General features: G+C 44.4%; 1 protein-coding gene across 1 annotated transcript in view; it reads left to right on the top strand.

Annotated features, from left to right (window-relative positions):
• Nucleotides 1–2,086: 2,086 nt before the first annotated feature.
• Nucleotides 2,087–19,717, top strand: part of FAT4 (FAT atypical cadherin 4) — a gene marked incomplete at both ends in the record, with an annotated part of 139,893 nt that continues 122,262 nt past the window's right edge. The window contains one exon of the mRNA XM_084286708.1: nt 2,087–7,369. Coding sequence (XP_084142834.1) covers nt 2,087–7,369 — 5,283 coding nt within the window. The remainder of the gene's footprint in view (nt 7,370–19,717) is intronic.

Below are 19,717 nucleotides of genomic sequence, written 5' to 3'. Positions count from 1 at the left end.
CAGGCTCAATAACAGGGACAAAAGCTACCAGGGGCAATAAATGATTTCTCTCCTGCTATATTGCTTCCTACCTTGGTGAGCTCCTCATAGCCACTCTTTCTCAAGGCAAGCTGGGGGGTCCTTGGTGCCGTCAGGATTGTTGTCATCTGAGCTGCTCGGCACGACCTGCATGCAGGGGAGGTGCTGTCTGTGATCCTGCGGCTGGCAAACGAGCTTTTCTCACTGGCTTTTCACTTCTGTCACAGGCTGTCTTTTCTACTGATGGCATGTAGAAGTAACAGCGTGTGTGTAACATTCACATCCGAGTCTTCGTATAAACAAATTGTTCATTTTTCAGGAGGCAAAATTAGGGGTAGTGACAGAGGAGAGAACTGAGCCGAAGGAATTTATTGCGCTGGTCCATTAACTCCTTTAAAACACATCCTGCTGACAGTGCCAGTGGCAGCACAGAAAGTTTTGTTTTGTTTTATATCTAGCATAGCTGCTCCGATTTCAACAGTTTTTTTTTTTGTTTTGTTTTGTTTTTCCTAGCCCTTAAAATAACTTTTTGCTAAAACTAAAATAAATATATAAATTAATAATTGCCCTTAAACAATTTCATAACTTTGGATACATAAACTATTCCTAAAAATCTAATACAGCTGTTATAAGAATGTTATCAACGTTTTCTGCCTGAAGTTGTTTTGGTAATTAAAACTCAGCTGCAGAATTTAATCCAATTTTCTGTAAGCATTTTGATTGCAAAAACACTTTCTGAATCCTATGAAATTTAGATGTGCTGAAACACTTCAAGAACATTTTTTTTTTTTAATGGTTGTGGGTGGCTGGTATCTAGAGATACACCAAGGATAGTTTTACATCCATAGGCACAAAAGGCTTAAGCAAATTCCGTTTCTGAAACAACTTGCTGATATTTAAAGTCATCATGTGAGATCAGCAACATAATTGCAACTATTAAACTGCAAGGCCTGTAACATTGCTATGGATATTGTTTAGTTTAGTATCATGCATAATTGCACAATCTTGCATTTACTGTTTGTGCTTATGCAATGAAAGAGGCACCTTCCGTTAGTCCAGCACCTGGCATTGACGGGCGTTATTTGCAAGTGTGTGCGATAGCATAAACCTGGTGCTTTGAACTAGCTCCCCGTATATTCGCTTTCCTTCTCCTGTTCTTTTCCTTTGCTTCGGGCAGCGGCGGCCGGTGGGCAGCAGAGGGCGCTCGGGGAACGCGGTTGTGCGGGGCACCCGCGCTGCCCCCCCCGCTCCGCCGGGACGGGACGGGACCGGGCTGGGACGGGGAAAAAGAGAAAAGGTAAGGCATGGGGAAGGGAAAGGGAAGGGAAATAATAAAAACAATAATAAGAGAAAAAAAAAATATCAATTTTTTTTAAAAAAGCAAAATAAAGTAAAATACAGTAAGATGAAACAAACGAAATAAAAGCAAGCAAAGTAAAACAAAGTTAAATGACCCCCCAGCAGCCGCGGAGCGCTTCTGGCCGCCCCGCCACCCGTGTCCTGGGGGTCCCCCGGTTCCCCACCCCGGTGCCCGATGCCCGCTGCCGGGTGGGGTCGGTCCGTGCCGCGCCCCCCCGGCGGTGCCCGCCTGCCCCAGGTGCCGTGCGGTGGGCGGGCGGCGGGCGGGGATGGAGGCGTTGCTCGGCGCCTGGCGGCCAATGGGCGGCGGGGGGGGAGCGGTCCTGGGCGTCAAGAGGGAAGGGGTCCATGAGCGCGCCGCAAAGTTGGGGCCGGGCGGCAGCAGCGGGCGGCGCGGCCGCGGGTTGCGGAGCCGGCTGGGGGGCGGCGGGGGCTCGGCAGCGTCTCCTGGACCGCCGCTGGGCGCCCGAGCCGGGCATGGAGGAAGCGGTGGCGGCGGCGGGGCGGCCGCTGCTGAGCAGCTTTGGCGGCCGCTGCTGAGCGGCGATGCGGAGCGCAGCCCCCGGCCGGCCCCCGGCCCCCGAGCGGCGGCGGCGGGCGCAGGAGGAGCGGCGTGGCCCCTGAGCGCGGCGCCGGGCGGGCAGGGCGAGCGGAGCCTCGCGGGGAGGGAGCGAGGGAAGGGGCGCGGAGCGGCGCCCCCCCGGTCGCCATGGGCCGCCCCGCCGCCGGCCGCGGGGCCCCGCCGCTGCTGCTGCCGCTGCTGCTGCCGCTGCTGCCGCTGGGCGCCGCCGCCGAGCCCCGGCAGGTCTTCCAGGTGCTGGAGGAGCAGCCGGCGGGCACCTGGGTGGGCACCATCGCCACCCGGCCCGGCTTCACCTACCGGCTGAGCGAGCGCCATGCCCTCTTCGCCATCAACGCCACGTCGGGCGCCCTGCACACCCGCGCCACCATCGACCGCGAGAGCCTGGCCAGCGCCGTGGTGGACCTGGTGGTGCTCTCCAGCCAGCCCACCTACCCCAGCGAGGTGCGCGTGCTGGTGCTCGACCTCAACGACAACGCGCCCGTCTTCCCCGACCCCTCCATCGTAGTGACGTTCAAGGAGGACACGGGCAGCGGGCGGCAGCTCATCCTCGACACGGCCACCGACGCCGACAGCGGCACCAACGGCGTGGACCACAGCTCCTACCGCATCGTGGCCGGCAACGAGGAGGGACGGTTCCGGCTCAACGTCACCCTCAACCCCAGCGGTGAAGGAGCTTTCTTGCACCTGGTTTCCAGGGGTGGGCTGGACCGTGAGGCCACCCCCTCTTACCAGCTGCTGGTGCAGGTGGAGGACAAGGGCGAGCCCCGGCGCCGTGGGTACCTGCAGGTCAACGTCACTGTGCAGGACATCAATGACAACCCGCCCATCTTCAGCCAGACCCTTTACCAGGCACGTGTTCCTGAGGATGCACCCGTCGGGGCCAGCGTTCTCCAGGTGGCAGCAACTGATGCTGATGAAGGCACCAACGCTGACATCCGCTACCGGCTGGAAGGAGGTGACGGTGGCGGCGGTGGTGGGGAGGGGGCTGGCAGCCTCCCGTTCGAGGTGGACCCTGAGAGCGGGGTGATCCGCATCCGGGAGCGCTTGGACTATGAGACGCGCCAGCAGTACTCGCTGACGGTGCAGGCCACGGACCGGGGGGTGCCTGCACTGAGTGGCCGTGCCGAGGCCCTCATCCGCCTGCTGGACGTTAATGACAATGAGCCCCGGGTGAAGTTTCGCTACTTCCCGGCCACCTCCCGCTTTGCTTCCGTGGATGAGAACGCAGCCCCTGGCACCGTGGTGGCCCTGCTGACGGTGAGCGATGCTGACTCCCCTGCTGCCAATGGGAACATCTCTGTGTCCATCCTGGCGGGCAACGAGCAGCGGCACTTTGAGGTGCACAGCAGCAAGGTACCCAACCTCAGCCTTATCAAGGTAGCAGCTGCGCTGGACCGGGAGCGCATCCCTGCCTATAACCTGACGGTGGCGGTGGCTGATAATTACGGGGCCCCGCCACCACCCCCTGGCTCCCCCACTTCTTCCTTTTCCTCTGATGGGGCGGTGGCGGCTCCTGTGAGCCGCTCGTCGGTGGCGAGCCTGGTGATCTTTGTGAATGACATTAATGACCACCCCCCTGTCTTTGGGCAGTCGGTGTACAGGGTGAACATCAGCGAGGAGGTGCCGCTGGGCAGCTACGTGCGGGGCCTGAGTGCCACAGACCGTGACTCAGGCCTTAATGCCAACCTCAAGTACAGCATCGTCTCGGGCAACGAGCTCGGCTGGTTCCGCATCAGCGAGCACAGCGGGCTGGTCACCACAGCCGGCCCTGAGGGTGGCACCGCTGGGCATGCTGCGGGTGCGTCCCCCTCCGTTGGGCTGGATCGAGAGACAGCTTCTGAGGTGGTGCTCAATATCAGCGCGCGTGACCAGGGGGTGCAGCCCAAGTTCTCCTACGCGCAGCTGGTGGTGACCATCCTGGATGTCAATGACAACAAGCCTCGCTTCAGCCAGCCTCAGGGCTACCAGGTGTCCCTGGCTGAGAACTCCCCATCAGGAACTGAGCTGCTGGTCCTGAGCGCCACAGATGGGGACCTGGGGGATAACGGGACTGTCCGCTTCTCCCTGCAGGAAGCTGAGCCAGCAGTGGCAGCAGTTGGCCCACCCCTGGTGTCCCCTCGCAGGATTTTTCGCTTGGACCCAGTGTCGGGCAAGCTCAGCACCATCTCACAGCTGGACAGGGAGGAGCAGGCTCACTTTTCCCTGCAGGTCCTAGCTACTGATTTGGGTTCTCCTCCCCTTTTTTCAGTAGCTCGGGTTAACGTGAGCCTCCTGGATGTGAATGACAACAGCCCTGTGTTTTATCCTGTCCAGTATTTTGCCCATATCCAGGAAAATGAGCCAGCTGGAACCTATGTAACCACAGTGTCTGCCACTGACCCTGATCTGGGACCCAATGGGACTGTCAAGTACAGTATCTCAGCTGGAGATACCTCCAGGTTTCAGGTCCATGGCCAGACAGGGGTCATCACAACTAAAATAGCTCTTGACAGGGAGGAGAAAACTGCTTACCAGTTGCAGATTGTGGCCACTGATGGTGGTCATCTGCAGTCACAGAACCAGGCCATTGTCACCATCACTGTGTTGGACACTCAGGACAATCCACCTGTTTTCAGCCAGGGCATGTACAGTTTTGTTGTATTTGAAAATGTTGCCCTGGGTTACCATGTAGGTACTGTTTTTGCTTCCACCATGGACCTCAATACCAATATCAGTTACCTTATTACAACAGGTGACCAAAGGGGCATGTTTGCCATCAACAGAGCGACGGGGCAGATCACCACAGCCAGTATTATTGATAGGGAAGAGCAAGCATTTTACCAGCTGAAAGTGGTGGCTAGTGGCGGGGCAATAACTGGAGACACCCTGGTCAATATAACAGTCAAAGATTTAAATGACAATTCACCGCACTTTATTCATGCAGTGGAAAGTGTAAATGTGGTTGAAAACTGGAAAGCTGGGCATACCATATTCCAGGCTAAAGCTCTTGATCCTGATGAAGGTGTTAATGGCATGGTTCTTTACAGCCTTAAGCAAAACCCAAAGGGCTTGTTTTCAATCAATGAACAAACAGGTGCTATAAGCTTAATAGGACCACTGGACATAAATGCTGGGTCTTACCAGGTTGAAATCCTGGCCTCGGATATGGGAGTGCCACAGCTGTCCTCTAATTTTATCCTGACCGTCTCTGTCCATGATGTGAATGATAACCCTCCTGTGTTTGACCAGCTTTCCTATGAAATCACTATTTTGGAGTCAGAGCCTGTGAATTCCCGGTTTTTCAAGGTGCAGGCTTCTGACAAAGACTCGGGAGTGAACGGTGAGATAGCTTATAGCATAATTGAAGGAAATACTGGGGATGCCTTTGGCATTTTCCCAGATGGACAGCTGTACATAAAGAGTGAACTGGACCGTGAGCTTCAGGAAAGATACGTGTTACTGGTTGTTGCCTCTGATAGGGCGGTAGAACCGCTCAATGCTACTGTGAACGTTACGGTAATTCTGGAGGATGTAAATGATAACAGGCCATTGTTCAACAGTACCAACTATGTGTTTTACTTTGAAGAGGAGCAGAGGGGTGGTTCATATGTGGGTAAAATAAATGCTGTAGACAAAGACTTTGGGCCAAATGGTGAAGTCAGGTACTCTTTCGAGCATATGCAACCAGATTTCGAGCTGAACACGGTAACTGGGGAAATAAGAAGCACTCACCAATTTGACAGGGAAGCTCTTATGAGGCAGCGGGGAGCTGCAGTATTTAGTCTTACAGTAATAGCAACAGATCAGGGGTTGCCAAAGCCTCTAAAGGATCAGGCAACTGTACAAATCTACATGAAAGACATCAATGATAATGCCCCCAAATTTTTGAAAGATCTCTACCAAGCTACAATATCAGAATTGGCAGCAAATCTAACGCAGGTTCTGAGGGTTTCTGCCTCAGATGTTGATGAAGGGAATAATGGATTGATTCACTATTCTGTAATCAAGGGAAATGAAGAAAAACAGTTTGCAATAGATAGCAGCACAGGCCAGGTGACCTTAGTAGGCAAGCTAGATCATGAAGCTACTGCATCGTATTCTCTTGTCATCCAAGCGGTAGACTCTGGAACAGTTTCCCTAAGTTCAACTTGCACATTGAGCATTGATGTATTGGATGAGAATGACAACAGTCCTTCCTTCCCTAAATCAACTTTGTTAGTGGATGTTTTGGAAAACATGAGAGTTGGTGAACTTGTTTCCTCTGTCACTGCCACTGACTCTGATTCAGGTGACAATGCTGACCTCCATTATAGCATTACAGGGACAAACAATCACGGGACCTTTAGCATCAGTCCCAACACTGGTAGTATTTTTCTTGCAAAGAAATTGGACTTTGAGACGCAGTCATTGTATAAGCTAAATATAACAGCAAAGGACCACGGAAGGCCACCACGGTCATCTACAATGTCAGTGGTAATACACGTTAGGGATTTTAATGACAACCCTCCTAATTTTCCTCCAGGGGACATTTTTAAATCTATTATTGAGAACATACCTGTTGGTAGTTCTGTCATTTCTGTGACTGCTCATGACCCAGATGCGGATATTAATGGGCAGTTGACATACGCAATCATTCAACAGATGCCGAGAGGTAATCATTTCCGTATAGATGAAGTCAGAGGAACAATATTTACCAATGCTGAAATTGATCGTGAGTTTGCTAATCTCTTTGAGTTAACAGTCAAAGCCACTGACCAGGCTGTTCCTGTGGAGTCCAGGCGATTTGCCTTGAAGAACGTGACCATTTTAGTGACGGATCAAAATGACAATGTTCCTGTGTTCATATCGCAAAACGCTCTTGCGGCTGACCCTTCGGTTGTGATCGGTTCGATCCTAACAACAATTATTGCTGCAGATCCTGATGAGGGCGCCAATGGAGAGGTGGAATATGAAATAATCAATGGAGATACCGAAACCTTCATTGTGGATCGCTATAGCGGAGACCTAAGAGTAGCATCAGCTTTGGTGCCCTCTCAGCTCATATACAATCTCATAGTTTCTGCCACGGATCTTGGCCCCGAAAGGAGGAAATCTACCACTGAAATGACTATAATTCTGCAAGGGGTTGATGGGCCTATTTTCACCCAGCCGAAATACATAACCATCTTAAAAGAAGGTGAGCCTATTGGGACAAACGTGATATCTATAGAAGCGGCTAGTCCGCGGGGTTCTGAGGCCCAGGTGGAATATTACATCGTGTCTGTCCGGTGTGAAGACAAGAGCCTGGGGCGCCTCTTCACCATCGGGCGCCATACCGGTGTCATCCAGACTGCTGCCATTTTGGACAGGGAACAAGGAGCACGTCTCTACTTGGTGGATGTTTATGCCATTGAAAAGTCGTCAGTTTTGCCCCGCACACAACGAGCAGAGGTATAGCTTTTATTCAATAATTATGTGTTTGCTCTCTAAATAAGCTGTTTAATGTATATGGTTTTAATTGAATATTTTATAAATATTAGTGCACAGCAGAACACCTGAATGCCAAGTCTGCTGATTCATTAATTAGAGAAAACCTTTCAGCCTGTATACTTCAAACATTTTTTTTTTTCCCCTCGAAGCTGCCTCTCTAGGAATTTCAGAGAGGATTGGCCATAGTGCTCAAATTTGACTACTATAGGCATAACATTAGCCAAATACATTTTGGGTACTGAATGCTTTAGGTCCTAAAAGCTTTAATCACAGGCATATCATGAGTTTTGCACACCTTCTCATTTTAGCAATCATTAATTATTTTAAGTCTTTGTATTCCTGTGTGAGTTACAACCAAAATACTGACATGATTACAGTAATGAAAGATGTTGAAGATTGGCCAGGAGGGGATTGCTCTCTGAACAGTTCATTTAGTGTCTCCAGCCTGCCTTGTGGTTTTCCTGGTGAAGCCCCTCAGACAGATCTCCACATGCATCTCTAATCTACCGTTACTTCTTTACCCGCACAGATGAGCATGAAAATGCTCTTGTTTCTCTTCTCTAGTGTGACAGACTGAAAAAGTGTAACAGTTTAGCAGGCACCTTTCCTTATTAGAAAGCAATTTGCTTTGGCGTTGACTCGAGGGTCTTTAAATGTGCTCTATATCACTAGCTTGAGCAGCAAACAGGTTTGAGACATCAGCACTGAAGTGCAAGTATTTTAATTGCCACAGAGTATGGCAATTGGATGACAGAGCTGAAATTTTACACCATTCTTGCCGTCTTGCACGTGAAGACTGAGAGACCTGTTGTGAAAGGGGGCCTTGTGTTTGGTTTAGCTTGCACCACGTTACGGAGATGCCTTCTGTGCTTTGTTATGAGTCATTTAACTTGCACTCGCTGGAAATTTGGGTCTGGCACCACTGAGTGTGTCAGCCAGTGGGGGATGCTGGAAGTACGGTGGTTCAACCATTTCCCCCGCCAGCTAAGCCCATTACCTCAGTATTGCATAGCCTTGTGTGTCCCAGGTGTTACCCCCATCTATATTTCCACTTCAGAATTATGTCTTTGTCTTGAGTCACCAAGGTGCTTTTTTTTTCTTCTTTTTGATTTTAGCAGATGGGGTATTTCTAATTCTTGCTTGACATCTGTAGCTTTTTCTCTTGTCACTTTCTTTGTTGTTGTTTTTACTGTTTTTAGGTATGGTCTGTACGTAACCTGATTTTCCTGTACTGACAGTGATTAATGCTTTGTAAAGCACTGTTGTCAGACAGGGAATCTGAGCAGAACTCAAAGATTTCTCAGTGTGTATGAGTGAATTTATCTCAGCAGCATACGTGCTGTTTGCTGTTGATTATTGTTTTGAAGTGTATCGGAACATGACCTGTTTGACTGCTGCTGCTGGTTTATATAGTATGCTGTTTTCATGGGTAGATTTCTGTCACACTGGTGCCTGCATCCCTGCTAGCAATTTGTAAAAGATAAAAGCAAAAACTGATTTTAAAAAAAAAAGAATTATTAGTTACATTTTGTCTTGATGGACAGTTATTTTAAGGGTTAAGCCTTTGTCAGTGAGCTTTTGGATCGCGATCCTGCAGCTTGGAGTCTGCCCACATGACTGAAGAGTTTCTTGACTGAAGGGGGACTCACAGGAGACCCTATGGTTGCAATAGGCTCACACATTGTAAAAGTATTTAATATGAATATTTGGTGAGCAGCGAAAAGAACAACTATTGAAACTTTAAACAAATTTTACATTGTTGAATACAAACCACTCCTGAAATCAAAAACAAATGTTTTATTCTGTAAAGAATATTGAAAGCAATGGTTGGGAGCTAGGATTTCATATTATTACTTACATGTTTATAGCTTCTTAAATGCGTCTTTTCCCAAACATAATTAGCGTACAGCGCTTCTTTAGAAATATATTATAAATTATAATCAGCTATCAACCTTAAAAAACATAACCATATGCAGTATTTCTCTTGACTGATTTCACTTCTCTGCAATGGCTTTTGCTGCCCTGCACTTGAACAAGAACTACTACAGTGAAATTCCTTGCATAAGCTGCCTGTCAGTGGGTGCTGAATAAGCAACGCAGCTTTTTTCCATGTTGCTTATGGATGTTAATTTTTTTGCTCACTGGGACAGTGGTTTGATGAAATGGGTGTGCTCGATACAGTCTTAGAGTTTACTGCCAATCTTTTATATGAAACAGCTGATACCCAAGTAGATGACTAGTATCTTTTACCTTTAAAAACCCACCTTAAAATGCACTCATGCTACAGTCTTTATGCATCAATTCTATAATCCAGAAACTTTAATGTTTTCCTTCAGCTCTGATTTTTATGGTGATGGTTCACAGAACACAGACGAGGGATAGTGAATGTGCATGAACCTGTAGAGGTTATAAAGCCACAAAACCTAAGTGTTCTTTCACACATAATGTCTTCAACTTTTTTAACATTTACATGACAAAATGAGGACTGACCAATTTTGGATTCCCCTGTGAGAAGCAGGTTATAAAGCATTTCTCTACACACACAGACTAAGCATAATGGGTCTGGCTGGTATCACAATACCTGACAGTTTTTAAGCAGATAGCTGTTATGAGAAAAAACTCAAGTGTTGTGCATTATCTTTCTTTCTTCTCATACAGCGTGTTGTTTTGCTGTTGCATCTGGTTAAGGAGGAGGGAAAGAGCAGCAATAGGTTATGCTTAATAACTTTCTATTCTTACTGCCTGTAGCACCTTCTGCCCCAATACCAGACATCATCCTAATTAGAGCGTGGCATGTGTGTGAACCAGAGAGCACTTTGAGCCACTCAGCAAGAAGTTGTTATTCCGTCTTTTTTCTAACTTGGGCTTTAGGAATGGTTTTGGGTGGCAGGCACCTGGTGTGAAGTAGGGTTTTTTGCAGCTTCAAAGCAATGACTAGGCATCGTCTAAGAAGAGCAGGCTTGTGTGAAACCACTTATAAAATAAGTGAATCCTTGTCCTTGGGAAATGGCTTTTTTTTTTTTTTTTTTTTTTAGGTTCTGTTATTAAACTCTTTCTTTCTTTTTTATAGTATCAACTATATTGAAATGACCTACTCAGTGCTCCAACTGAAAAAGTCTCTCCCACCTTTCACATCCATCCCTGGGGTTTTCCCTATATGATCCCACTACAGAGCCATTCATTGCATAGCTATCCGGTTTGTACTCTACCCCTTTCTGAAGGGAGGGTCCAAGGTAAGAGCTATGCATTGGCTGAATCCCCTTCTGAACACAAAGCAGCTGAAATTGTAGACTTGCATTCTTTTCAGTAAAGCAGGTAAACAAGCTAAGAACTCTTCGCCTCAGTTTCTTTTTTGAGGTGACAAGTGATAGGATGTAAGACAATGGTGTCAAACTATACAAGGGGAGGTTTAGATTGGATATTGGGAAGAATTTTTTCATGGGTGGGGGTGGTCAGACATTGGAATGGGCTGCCCAGGGCAGTGGTCGAGTCACCATCTCTGGAGGTATTTAAGAGCCACGTGGATGTGGTGCTTAGGAACATGGTTTAGTGGTGGACTTGGTTGTGCTAGCTGATGGCTGGACTTGATGATCTTAAGGGTCTTTTCCAACCTATATGATTCTATGATTTACAGTTTGTGGGTTTTTTTAGCACTTAGGTCTCATATTTGTGCATAATTCTGTGCTCGTTATTGCCATATGGAAAGAGAAGTGTGAGTTTTTTGGAAAAATGCAGGTCATGAGGTAACGTTTATGCTCAAAGTACTACATAGTTTGAGATTTGCAAGGAAAACAAATGCTTATTCCATTGTATTTTACAGCCAATTTGTGTAATTTTGGATAGTTATTAAATTTGAAAGCTGCTTTATTATTTTGATTTAGCCTATTTCTGTGTAATCTACAGTGATAAACCAGATTATTTGACATTGTATGAAAGTGTTCTGTGATCAATCTTATTTTTTTTCCCCACTTGTATTAGTTATTAGGTGTTGCATTGCTCTTCTCTGAGAGAAAAATAATGTAGGTGTCCCAAAGGGAGCCCTTCTGTTTGCTATTTTATGTCTTTTAACATACTCGTGCTGGAAAAACAAAGAAACAAAAAAACAAACGCTTAGCTCCTTTCTCCTGGCTTTCCAACATAAAATCTCTTTTAACCTCTTCCAGCAAGGATGAGGATTTCATCATCGTGATCCTATATATGTTACAGAGTGACTAATGCGTATGGGTATCACTGGAAAAGCATGTGATTATATTCAGTCTTGCCTTCCAAAGCAGTCGTGTGGTGTATGTTATTTTGGGGGATTGTATGTTGTAATCTGTGTCTGGGGTGGCAGTAATGTAAGGAACCTATGGACGATGTTGTTATCTGTGCCATGTTACTAGGGATTAAGCAGAATTAGACAGAATCTTAGTTTGCATGTTTAACCCTTAAATGAACAGATTCATTGGGAGGAGTAATGAGCTTGCTAGGGACCAGCATTGCTAATGTGTCTGTCATGTGTTACCAGGAAGAGGGTAACAGTTGGGGTGTTGGACTAGTTCAGTCCTTTTATCAGACAAGATATGGGGATTTCAGACAATGCAGACTACTGGCGTGGTAAAGGTCTGGAAACTAACGGAGGCAGGCAAACTGTGTAGCCATCTCCCTCTGGAAAGAAAATCATAGCACATTTTACCATGACTCTGTGTGAACTGCAGCTACAGCCATAAAACCCTAGCTGCATAGTGTAATTAGTTTGTGCAGCTTTTGACTCAGCCCAGCCTAGGTGCTGTGGCTTAGCTAGCTCAGGGTCACTGTAGCACCACGTGGGTCCTTGCTCAAGTGAGATGGAGGGCTTCAAAAGCGTCTCCTCTGTTTCGTGTATATTGTGCAGAGCTCCAGAAACCCAATGGAAAGGAAAGTGATACTAAGCAGGAATGACAGGATACATTGGAGAAGATGCAGGCAGAGCCATAGGAGCATTCTTGTCTCCCTCCTGTTTAGGTTGGAGGCTGCTTCAGAGATGTGAAGGTGTTGCCAGGGTTGCACATGGCCTAGACTTAATATCTCTCCCAGGGAGGGAAAGGTGTGAATTGGTAGGGCAAGCAAAACATTGAAGGTGTTACTTCTCTAACAGAGCTGGCCAAGGATGGAGGGCTTTAAACTTAGAGAATGTGAACCATTTTACCAAGTCTTATCTGGCTTTTCTCTGTATTTACCAGTGCAAATGGGAACAATGGAGTACTCCCTGTATTCATACTATTTATAAGTCATTTTATTCTTTAATGATACATGGCACGTTAATTGTAGCTTGACAAAGGAAACTACTTATGAAACATTTGAGTAAACAATGAAAATCAGCCTTCTTGTCCAAGTTCCAAAACCTTTTTTTTTTTTTTTTCCCCCCTAGTGCTGGTATTACTGATGCTGAGAAATCTGGAACTAAAGGTATTGCTGTCACTTGCACTGATCTTAAAAAAGGGATCTATAAGCTCTCCTTGAACTAGTGTGAGATGGATGTGACATGTTGAAAACTGTTCCAAACCAATTAGTGGGTTTCAGTTCAAAGCTTTTAATCTTCTCTCATTTCTTTAATAATTCTGCTTTTCTACATTTTCTCAATATCTAGAGTTTCTAATTTCTTTGCTGTTTTTGCAGCTTTGGGGCATTCTTGCATGTGAGGTCACTTCGTAATTTTTATGTTAAAAATCACTAGACTTTAAAAACAACATTCTTTATTATGGAAAATATTTTTCATGTGTCTCTAATGCAAGCATTAGAAATAATGGCTCACAACCAGTGTGAAACGTTTGTGTGCTTATTTTTGCTAAGTGTTAAATTCTTCATACAAATCTCTGACTGATTCTTAGGTTCTAGTGATGGTAATTAGCAAGTCCTTTTCCACGTAAAATGATACCCCCCCAACCTTGATGGAGTGCAGGTTTCTTTCTAAATGCTAGTGTTATGTGAAACAATCGGTGGCTGTTCATTTTGGAGAACTTCAGAATTTAGGCACCTCAGCATGCCTGCCCTCTTGGTGTCTCCTGCTCTCATCCCCAGCTTTGCTGCAGTAAGACAATGTTGCTGTTGGCTCCTTAAATCTTTGTTATTGTCTCTGCCTGTTTCCTGAGTGTATCTTGAACTTTGAAGTAGCGAGTGCCGCACCTCATCAGAGGATGGTTCGTACCCTCTTGACTGATGGAAAGAGGCTCCAGAAGTTTTTGTGGTCTTTTAGGTGTGTTTTTTTCTTCTTTTTTTTAGGTCAGGGCTGAATGTTGTTAAAACACCACTCCAAGGGCTATTCTTTCCCTCTCCATAACAAAGTGCCTGTTTTGTGTATATCAAAGCAACCCTGGAGCATGACATAGCTATACTAGTGTAGTTTGTTTTAGCTGTGTCTAGACTAGGGAGTAGCATTACCGTTAACTCAGTTTGGTTTGTTACCCATGTAATTATGTCTGTGCAAAACCTGTGTGTGGACAAGCCCTAATACTCTAGGGTTCTAATTAGAAACAAAATTTACTGCGAAGAAAATTGAAGTAAAACAAAGACTTTTCTTAACATTTAGTCAGGAAAAGTGATGCCAGATCAGTATGGTACATCGTATGATTTGTTTCAGTAAATTTATAGCCTTAATTCACTTTGCCAAGAATAATACCAGATATGTTGGGTAACTGTGTCTTTGTTTTACTATGATGTTTCTCTCTATTCTAATAAATCTTGTATTTAATTAGATCACTTAGTCTAGACTGTCACCCAGGTTTGTTTTTGTAGTGATCTATTTTTGTTTACCTCCTCAGAGCAATAGCATACCAAAAGGAGAGTAGAACAGATGGAAGCTGATAGTTCTGATTATACTGTAAAAATACATACAGTTACATTAGTTAATTCAAAGGAATTTCAAAGAGTCTGTTATGAAGTGGTAATTTATATGCCAACAACTATGCAAAAGGTAATGAAAACAAGCATTTGCAGTAATATTTCATATTCTGCAGTCTTCACGTGTGTACACACTGTGAGTAGGCTATTGTTTGTATTGACATAACCATCTTGAATTGGTATATCATGGTTCTGCTATGTTTACTGCAGACATCCAGCTCTGCAGACAGGTAGCCATGCTTGTGTTATCTGTTGCAAACATTCAGTAGCCTCTGAGGTTCAGACAGATGGAAGGAGCTTTGTGGCTGCTGCTGGTTGAGAGGAGCATCTATTTTCTCACAGTGAATCACCTTCCCCCTCTCTCTACCCTCTAGCCTGGAGGTGGTATCCCTGGCAAAGTCTGGGTTCCCTGCAGCAGCCAAGCGAGGGAAGCTAACTCCTAAGAGTCCCATGAAGTTGGTCTGGAGAGGGAAAATCAAAGACTGGAGATAACTCAATGGCAGAGAAGGGTCTGTATAAAGATTGCCTTTTGATGGTGCCCAGGAAATGAGCAAGGGCTGCTGGCTAGCCCCTGCAGGTTGCTAATGTGATGGAAGGCATTCACTGTCTATTCCCTGTGATTGCCATAGTGGGATCATCTCTGAGAGGTGGGTTGTGTCTATCTCCTTGTGGGTGGTGTGTTTAGCATCCTTTTATAAAGCTAAAACTTGAAAGGATTTTTCTCACGGATCTGTGTTAAGTAAACAAATGAGAGTAGTTTTGAGATGTGCCATATGACCAGCAAGTGAAGTATCATCAGCATTAACACAAAACTGCCATCCTTGACTTCAGATATACACATTTTCCAGTCTCTTGTCTAACTATGCTGCCCTATAAATATGCATGTACGTGCATGTGTCAAAATAATTCTCTCATCAGCTGCTCAGTTGGAGCTGCTTAGAAAACAACCAGTCTGCGTCTCAAAGAAAACTGTAGTCTCCCCTGTAGCATCCACCTGTACTGTTTTCAGATCTCTGTCAAGCCAGGCCCCAAGTTGCCATTACAAACACAAAGTGTCTAATAGGCAAGGGGAACATGGCAGTGCAACTCGGTTCTGTTCCAGTTTCTCCTCTTTGTATTTCTAACCTTCTGAATTTCCTAAAAATCGAGGACACATTTTTCTGTCATAGTACCTCTGGTACAAGATACAACGAAGGTTCAGACCAATGTTGTCGTATGTTGTCTTTGGTGAGGCACATGTGGGCCTGCATTGCAGTGCAGTATGTCCCTAGAAACCTGAACTCAGATAGTTTTTGATAAATGGAAGGCATGAGAGAGAACAGTAAACTTCTATTTCAAGGGTTGATGTTGGTAGGTGTCTTTCTGGGCCTTTGCAGCCTACTGCTCCAGCATGGCCAGAGGTCAAGTGGGAGTTGTACTGGAGTGCCCAGCGGGCTGGGCCGTGTATCTTCTTGCTGCTCTACTGTTTTTCTGGAAAGCTTCTACCCAGTTTAATACTGCACATCCGTAATCTCTCTCTTTCACTGCTACGTTATATTTAATTTTTGAGGATTAAGGATGCTACTTCTTGCTTGATTCTATTTGGCATTGAGGAAGCCAATAAGATGGAAACTTTCAGTGTCTTACAAGTGCCTTTTGACTCATTTCTAGGTTCTTAGGTGGATATCTATGCTTTATGGGACAGCTTATTAGTACAGAGAGTAACAATCACCCTCACTAATGGGAAGGAAGAGTGGTTTGTTCCTGACCCTACTTTGGGAGAGCAGAGCAGGACCAGAGCTGAGCATGGCAGTACCCTGGTGCACCTCCTGCCCCTGGGAGCTGGGTCAGGGATCATGCCAAGGGTCTTCTGCCAGGTATCGGGGGGAAGCTGCTCCCAGCTGATGCACGGCTCTGCTTTGGTACTGCTGCATATGTGCTTTTAATGTCTACTGTGAAGTGAGGAATGAACAAAGGACAATTCTCATTTAGTGAGTTGTGGTAATTTTAGTTTTAAAATCATTTCAGGTTTTTCCCTTAAGGATTCATTTGCAGCTATATTCATTTTTAAAGCCTTTGAAGCATTTTCAAAACATGTTTTTGTCTAAAATATGCACAGGTAAAATTTTAATTTACAATTTTAAGCAAGCACATCTACTCATCTTTCAGTTTTTAACTGAGCAGTATACAAGTTTGGGTTTTGGTAGTTGCAACATTTCTTAAAATACAATTCAGAAGAAAGCTGTTAATTGAAAGAATGCATACATGCTGTTTCACCTACCCAAATCTGTAGTCTCCTTTTTAACCTGTACACAGAGTTGATAACCTGGCTATGCCAAATTAATTTGTGTAGCATCCAAATCTACATAGTGCTAAACTTAACTCAGCTATAGCAATTGGTTATCAAAACGATAATTTGATGTGTAGCATCCAGTAGCACCTGGAGAAAGAAAATACCAAGTTCATATCATAGGACATAAGAAAAAAAAAAAAGTTTACTACTTAGAATTTCAAGCTAGAGGTGTAGGTTTGCAACAATCACTGTATATGGGGAAATATGTGATTATGTTTCCCTTACAGTGTACCAGGAGATAAATTGTTCCTTGGAGAACTAGAGAGAAAACGGAGGTGAGGGCTTTTCATGTCAACTCCTTTTGGATCATTTTTGATAAATTAAGAGAATTCTGCAGAAATAGTTTGGAAGAATAAATAAAATGCCTGAACGATGGCACATGTCTGTAGTGTATGTGCTTAAAGCTTGTATTTTCCATAGGGGATTTCTTGTATCATGTTACACTCTGGGATTCCTGGGGCTTTTCCCCATTCCACATTCTTTATTCTTTTCAATACAACAAATCTTTTTAATCCATCAAAATGTCACACTGTCTGAAATATGGAGACATGTTGCAATTACAAGGCTGTTTAGAAACAGAAGACAAACTCAGTAGTTTATTGCACTCTTATTCTTCAGAGACCTGCATTTTTGTTTGTGTGTTTATTTAAATGACTTTTTTTTGTGAGCATGTTTTTATTCCCTTTGAAAGCTGCTAAATAAAGTTTTTATGTCTGTCTGGTTTGAGAAAAGAATTTGAGCCTTTATGATTTCAGTGAACAAATTAATGAAAATCCAGATTTTAACCCCAGCAGGGTCATGTCAGATTGTCTGGAAACTAATTTATGGTAGCGATGATCTTAAAAGAAGTTGAGGTTTTCTTTCCACGTTTTTTTCCCTCTCTAACACCACTCTTAACTCATGTACTTCTAGCTTTCCAGGAGTCAGCTTTTATTTTATTTTTACATATAAATTTCTTAACACTGAATAAGTCCTATGATCAGCGCTGTAAGTTGCAGTTTTTTATCATCTGTTTATTTCTCTACATTGTGTTATCAAATGGGGTTGCAGTTATTCAGAATATGGCTAAGTGATAGTGTTGAGATCGTAATTAATTAAACGTAAGCAACGGTGCCTTCTAATTTCAAGTCCTGCAATCGACAGATTTAGACGGCTGTTTGAGCCATGCACTGGTGGAAAGAGGAGGAAGTGGGAGTGAACGTTTTCTTTGCAGGGCAGGATGATATTGGGTAGGAGAAAGCTGCACACATGCCTGCCAAAATACTTGGATCAGACTAAAGGAACACAGATGGCTGAGGCTGATAAAGGTGTCTCTTATTGTTTTTTCTGCTCAGTACTGTTTTGAGTTTGTGTGAGAGAAAGAGGTAAGAGGGGAGGAAGAAGACTACATGAATATGTTTATTTTAATACATTTTACAGCATAGAGAAGAAGTTGCATAAATTCAATAATCCTGTATGTCTGTGCTCAGTAGGACGCCATATGCTGGAGCTAAGCCTTCCTTTTAGGTTTCGGTAACAAATGAACAATAACGAGCCCTTAGGGATTTGCGCTGCAGTTCTACCAAGTCCTGCTGTCTGACCTTTGGTTCTTATCTCCTCATAGGAAAATTACAATGCAGTGCTGGAAGCAGCTCCTAAGAACTGGACTGAATGTGTTGGCTGCCCTGGCCTGCTCATAACCAGCCCAAATGCTAGTGCTCCTCTTGCGTGGACCCTGCATGCCTCCTTGTTTTTCAGACCACTCATTATCACGTTTATTTATTGTATGCAATCTGTGTGCTTGTATGCATATGTTTGTATGTATAAATAATATCTTGCCTGCAGGAAGGTAGTGCATAAGTCTGCAGTTTGTTTGGCACAGGAGGAAGATGAGCTACTGCAGAACAGGGATGTGTAAAGGAGCTTGTAAGGGATGAGTGAACCGCACACACTGTTCATCTGAGCAAAGTTCATTTTTTTTTTTTTTTTTTTTTTTAGCATTTCTGCTATTTATTGTTGTAGAAATCAATCAGTCACCACTATCTAGGTAGTACTTTATCTGAACTTTAAAGTTGCTTGCAGAAATGAGTCATTTTCACCAGACATAGTGGTTGTTCCAAGTCATCGGATCCGTTACACCCCTAAGCAACAACATCCATCAGTGCAGAGCTGAGAAGGAGGGACTAGAAACAAGGCCTTTTTTTCCCTCCATGTATTTAAAGCAAAGTCTTGAACAAGCATCTTCAGTAAGAGGACTTAAGAAAGATTCTTGTTTTGTAAGTGTAATATTTACCTGCTCATGACAGCTGGAAAGCCACAGGATGTGCCTACAGGTGAGCATGAAAGTAAGACTTCATGCTAGAGCAATTTAATTTCATTCTGAACGTCTTCATCAGTTGCTATCAATAAATTGACACTGCAGTTTTTTTCAGAGGAAAAGGCCAAACTTGTCCGAACCATCTTTCTTGTCTGTTGTCTTCTAAATGTTCTCTCTACTTCCTTGATCCCCCCCTTATACCTGTATTTTTAAAACAATGAAATACATTTTTTGGTGGTGTAACACTGTCCAAAACTGCTGGAGGCAGACAGTGTTTCATTCTAAGATTTGCTGCTATAAAATGAATGAGCTTTTATGATTCCTTGAGGTCTCACATGTGCAAACAGTCTCTCCTATAAATACAGGATAATATTATGAATATTAATTATGGCTACTACTATACAAATAGAAAAATAAATGCAGCCCAGATACATTCTTCCTGGGAAGAAAAAAAAAAAAGTCCATATGTTGTGAGCATTAAAAGGCTGCTTTTTTCCGTGAAAATGTATCATTGTTATTACAGCTTTGGCTCTCTGAAGGACTTACAAGCATAGGAATCTGGAATTTATAAAAATGAATCCTTAAAAAAAAAAAAAAAAAGACTGGCTTTTCTTTCACTTAGTTATGTTAATTTTCCATCATTATAATTATATTTTAAATTAAATTCCTCTTCACTTACACTGGTACAACCAAGCAGAAAATGAGTAAATCTGAAGGACCTATTTGTGTAATTTAAAACCTATATTGAAAGTGACATGGGATAAACACCAAACAACTAGCAAAATCTTGCCAAGGAAATAAGGGAAACAAGACATTCTGCGAT

This window comes from Netta rufina (genome assembly GCF_964035555.1).
Source record: "Netta rufina genome assembly, chromosome: 4".
NCBI classification, from domain to species: domain Eukaryota; kingdom Metazoa; phylum Chordata; class Aves; order Anseriformes; family Anatidae; genus Netta; species Netta rufina.
The sequence above is the reverse complement of the archived record's forward strand: the minus strand, read 5'-3'. Positions and strand labels throughout refer to the sequence as shown.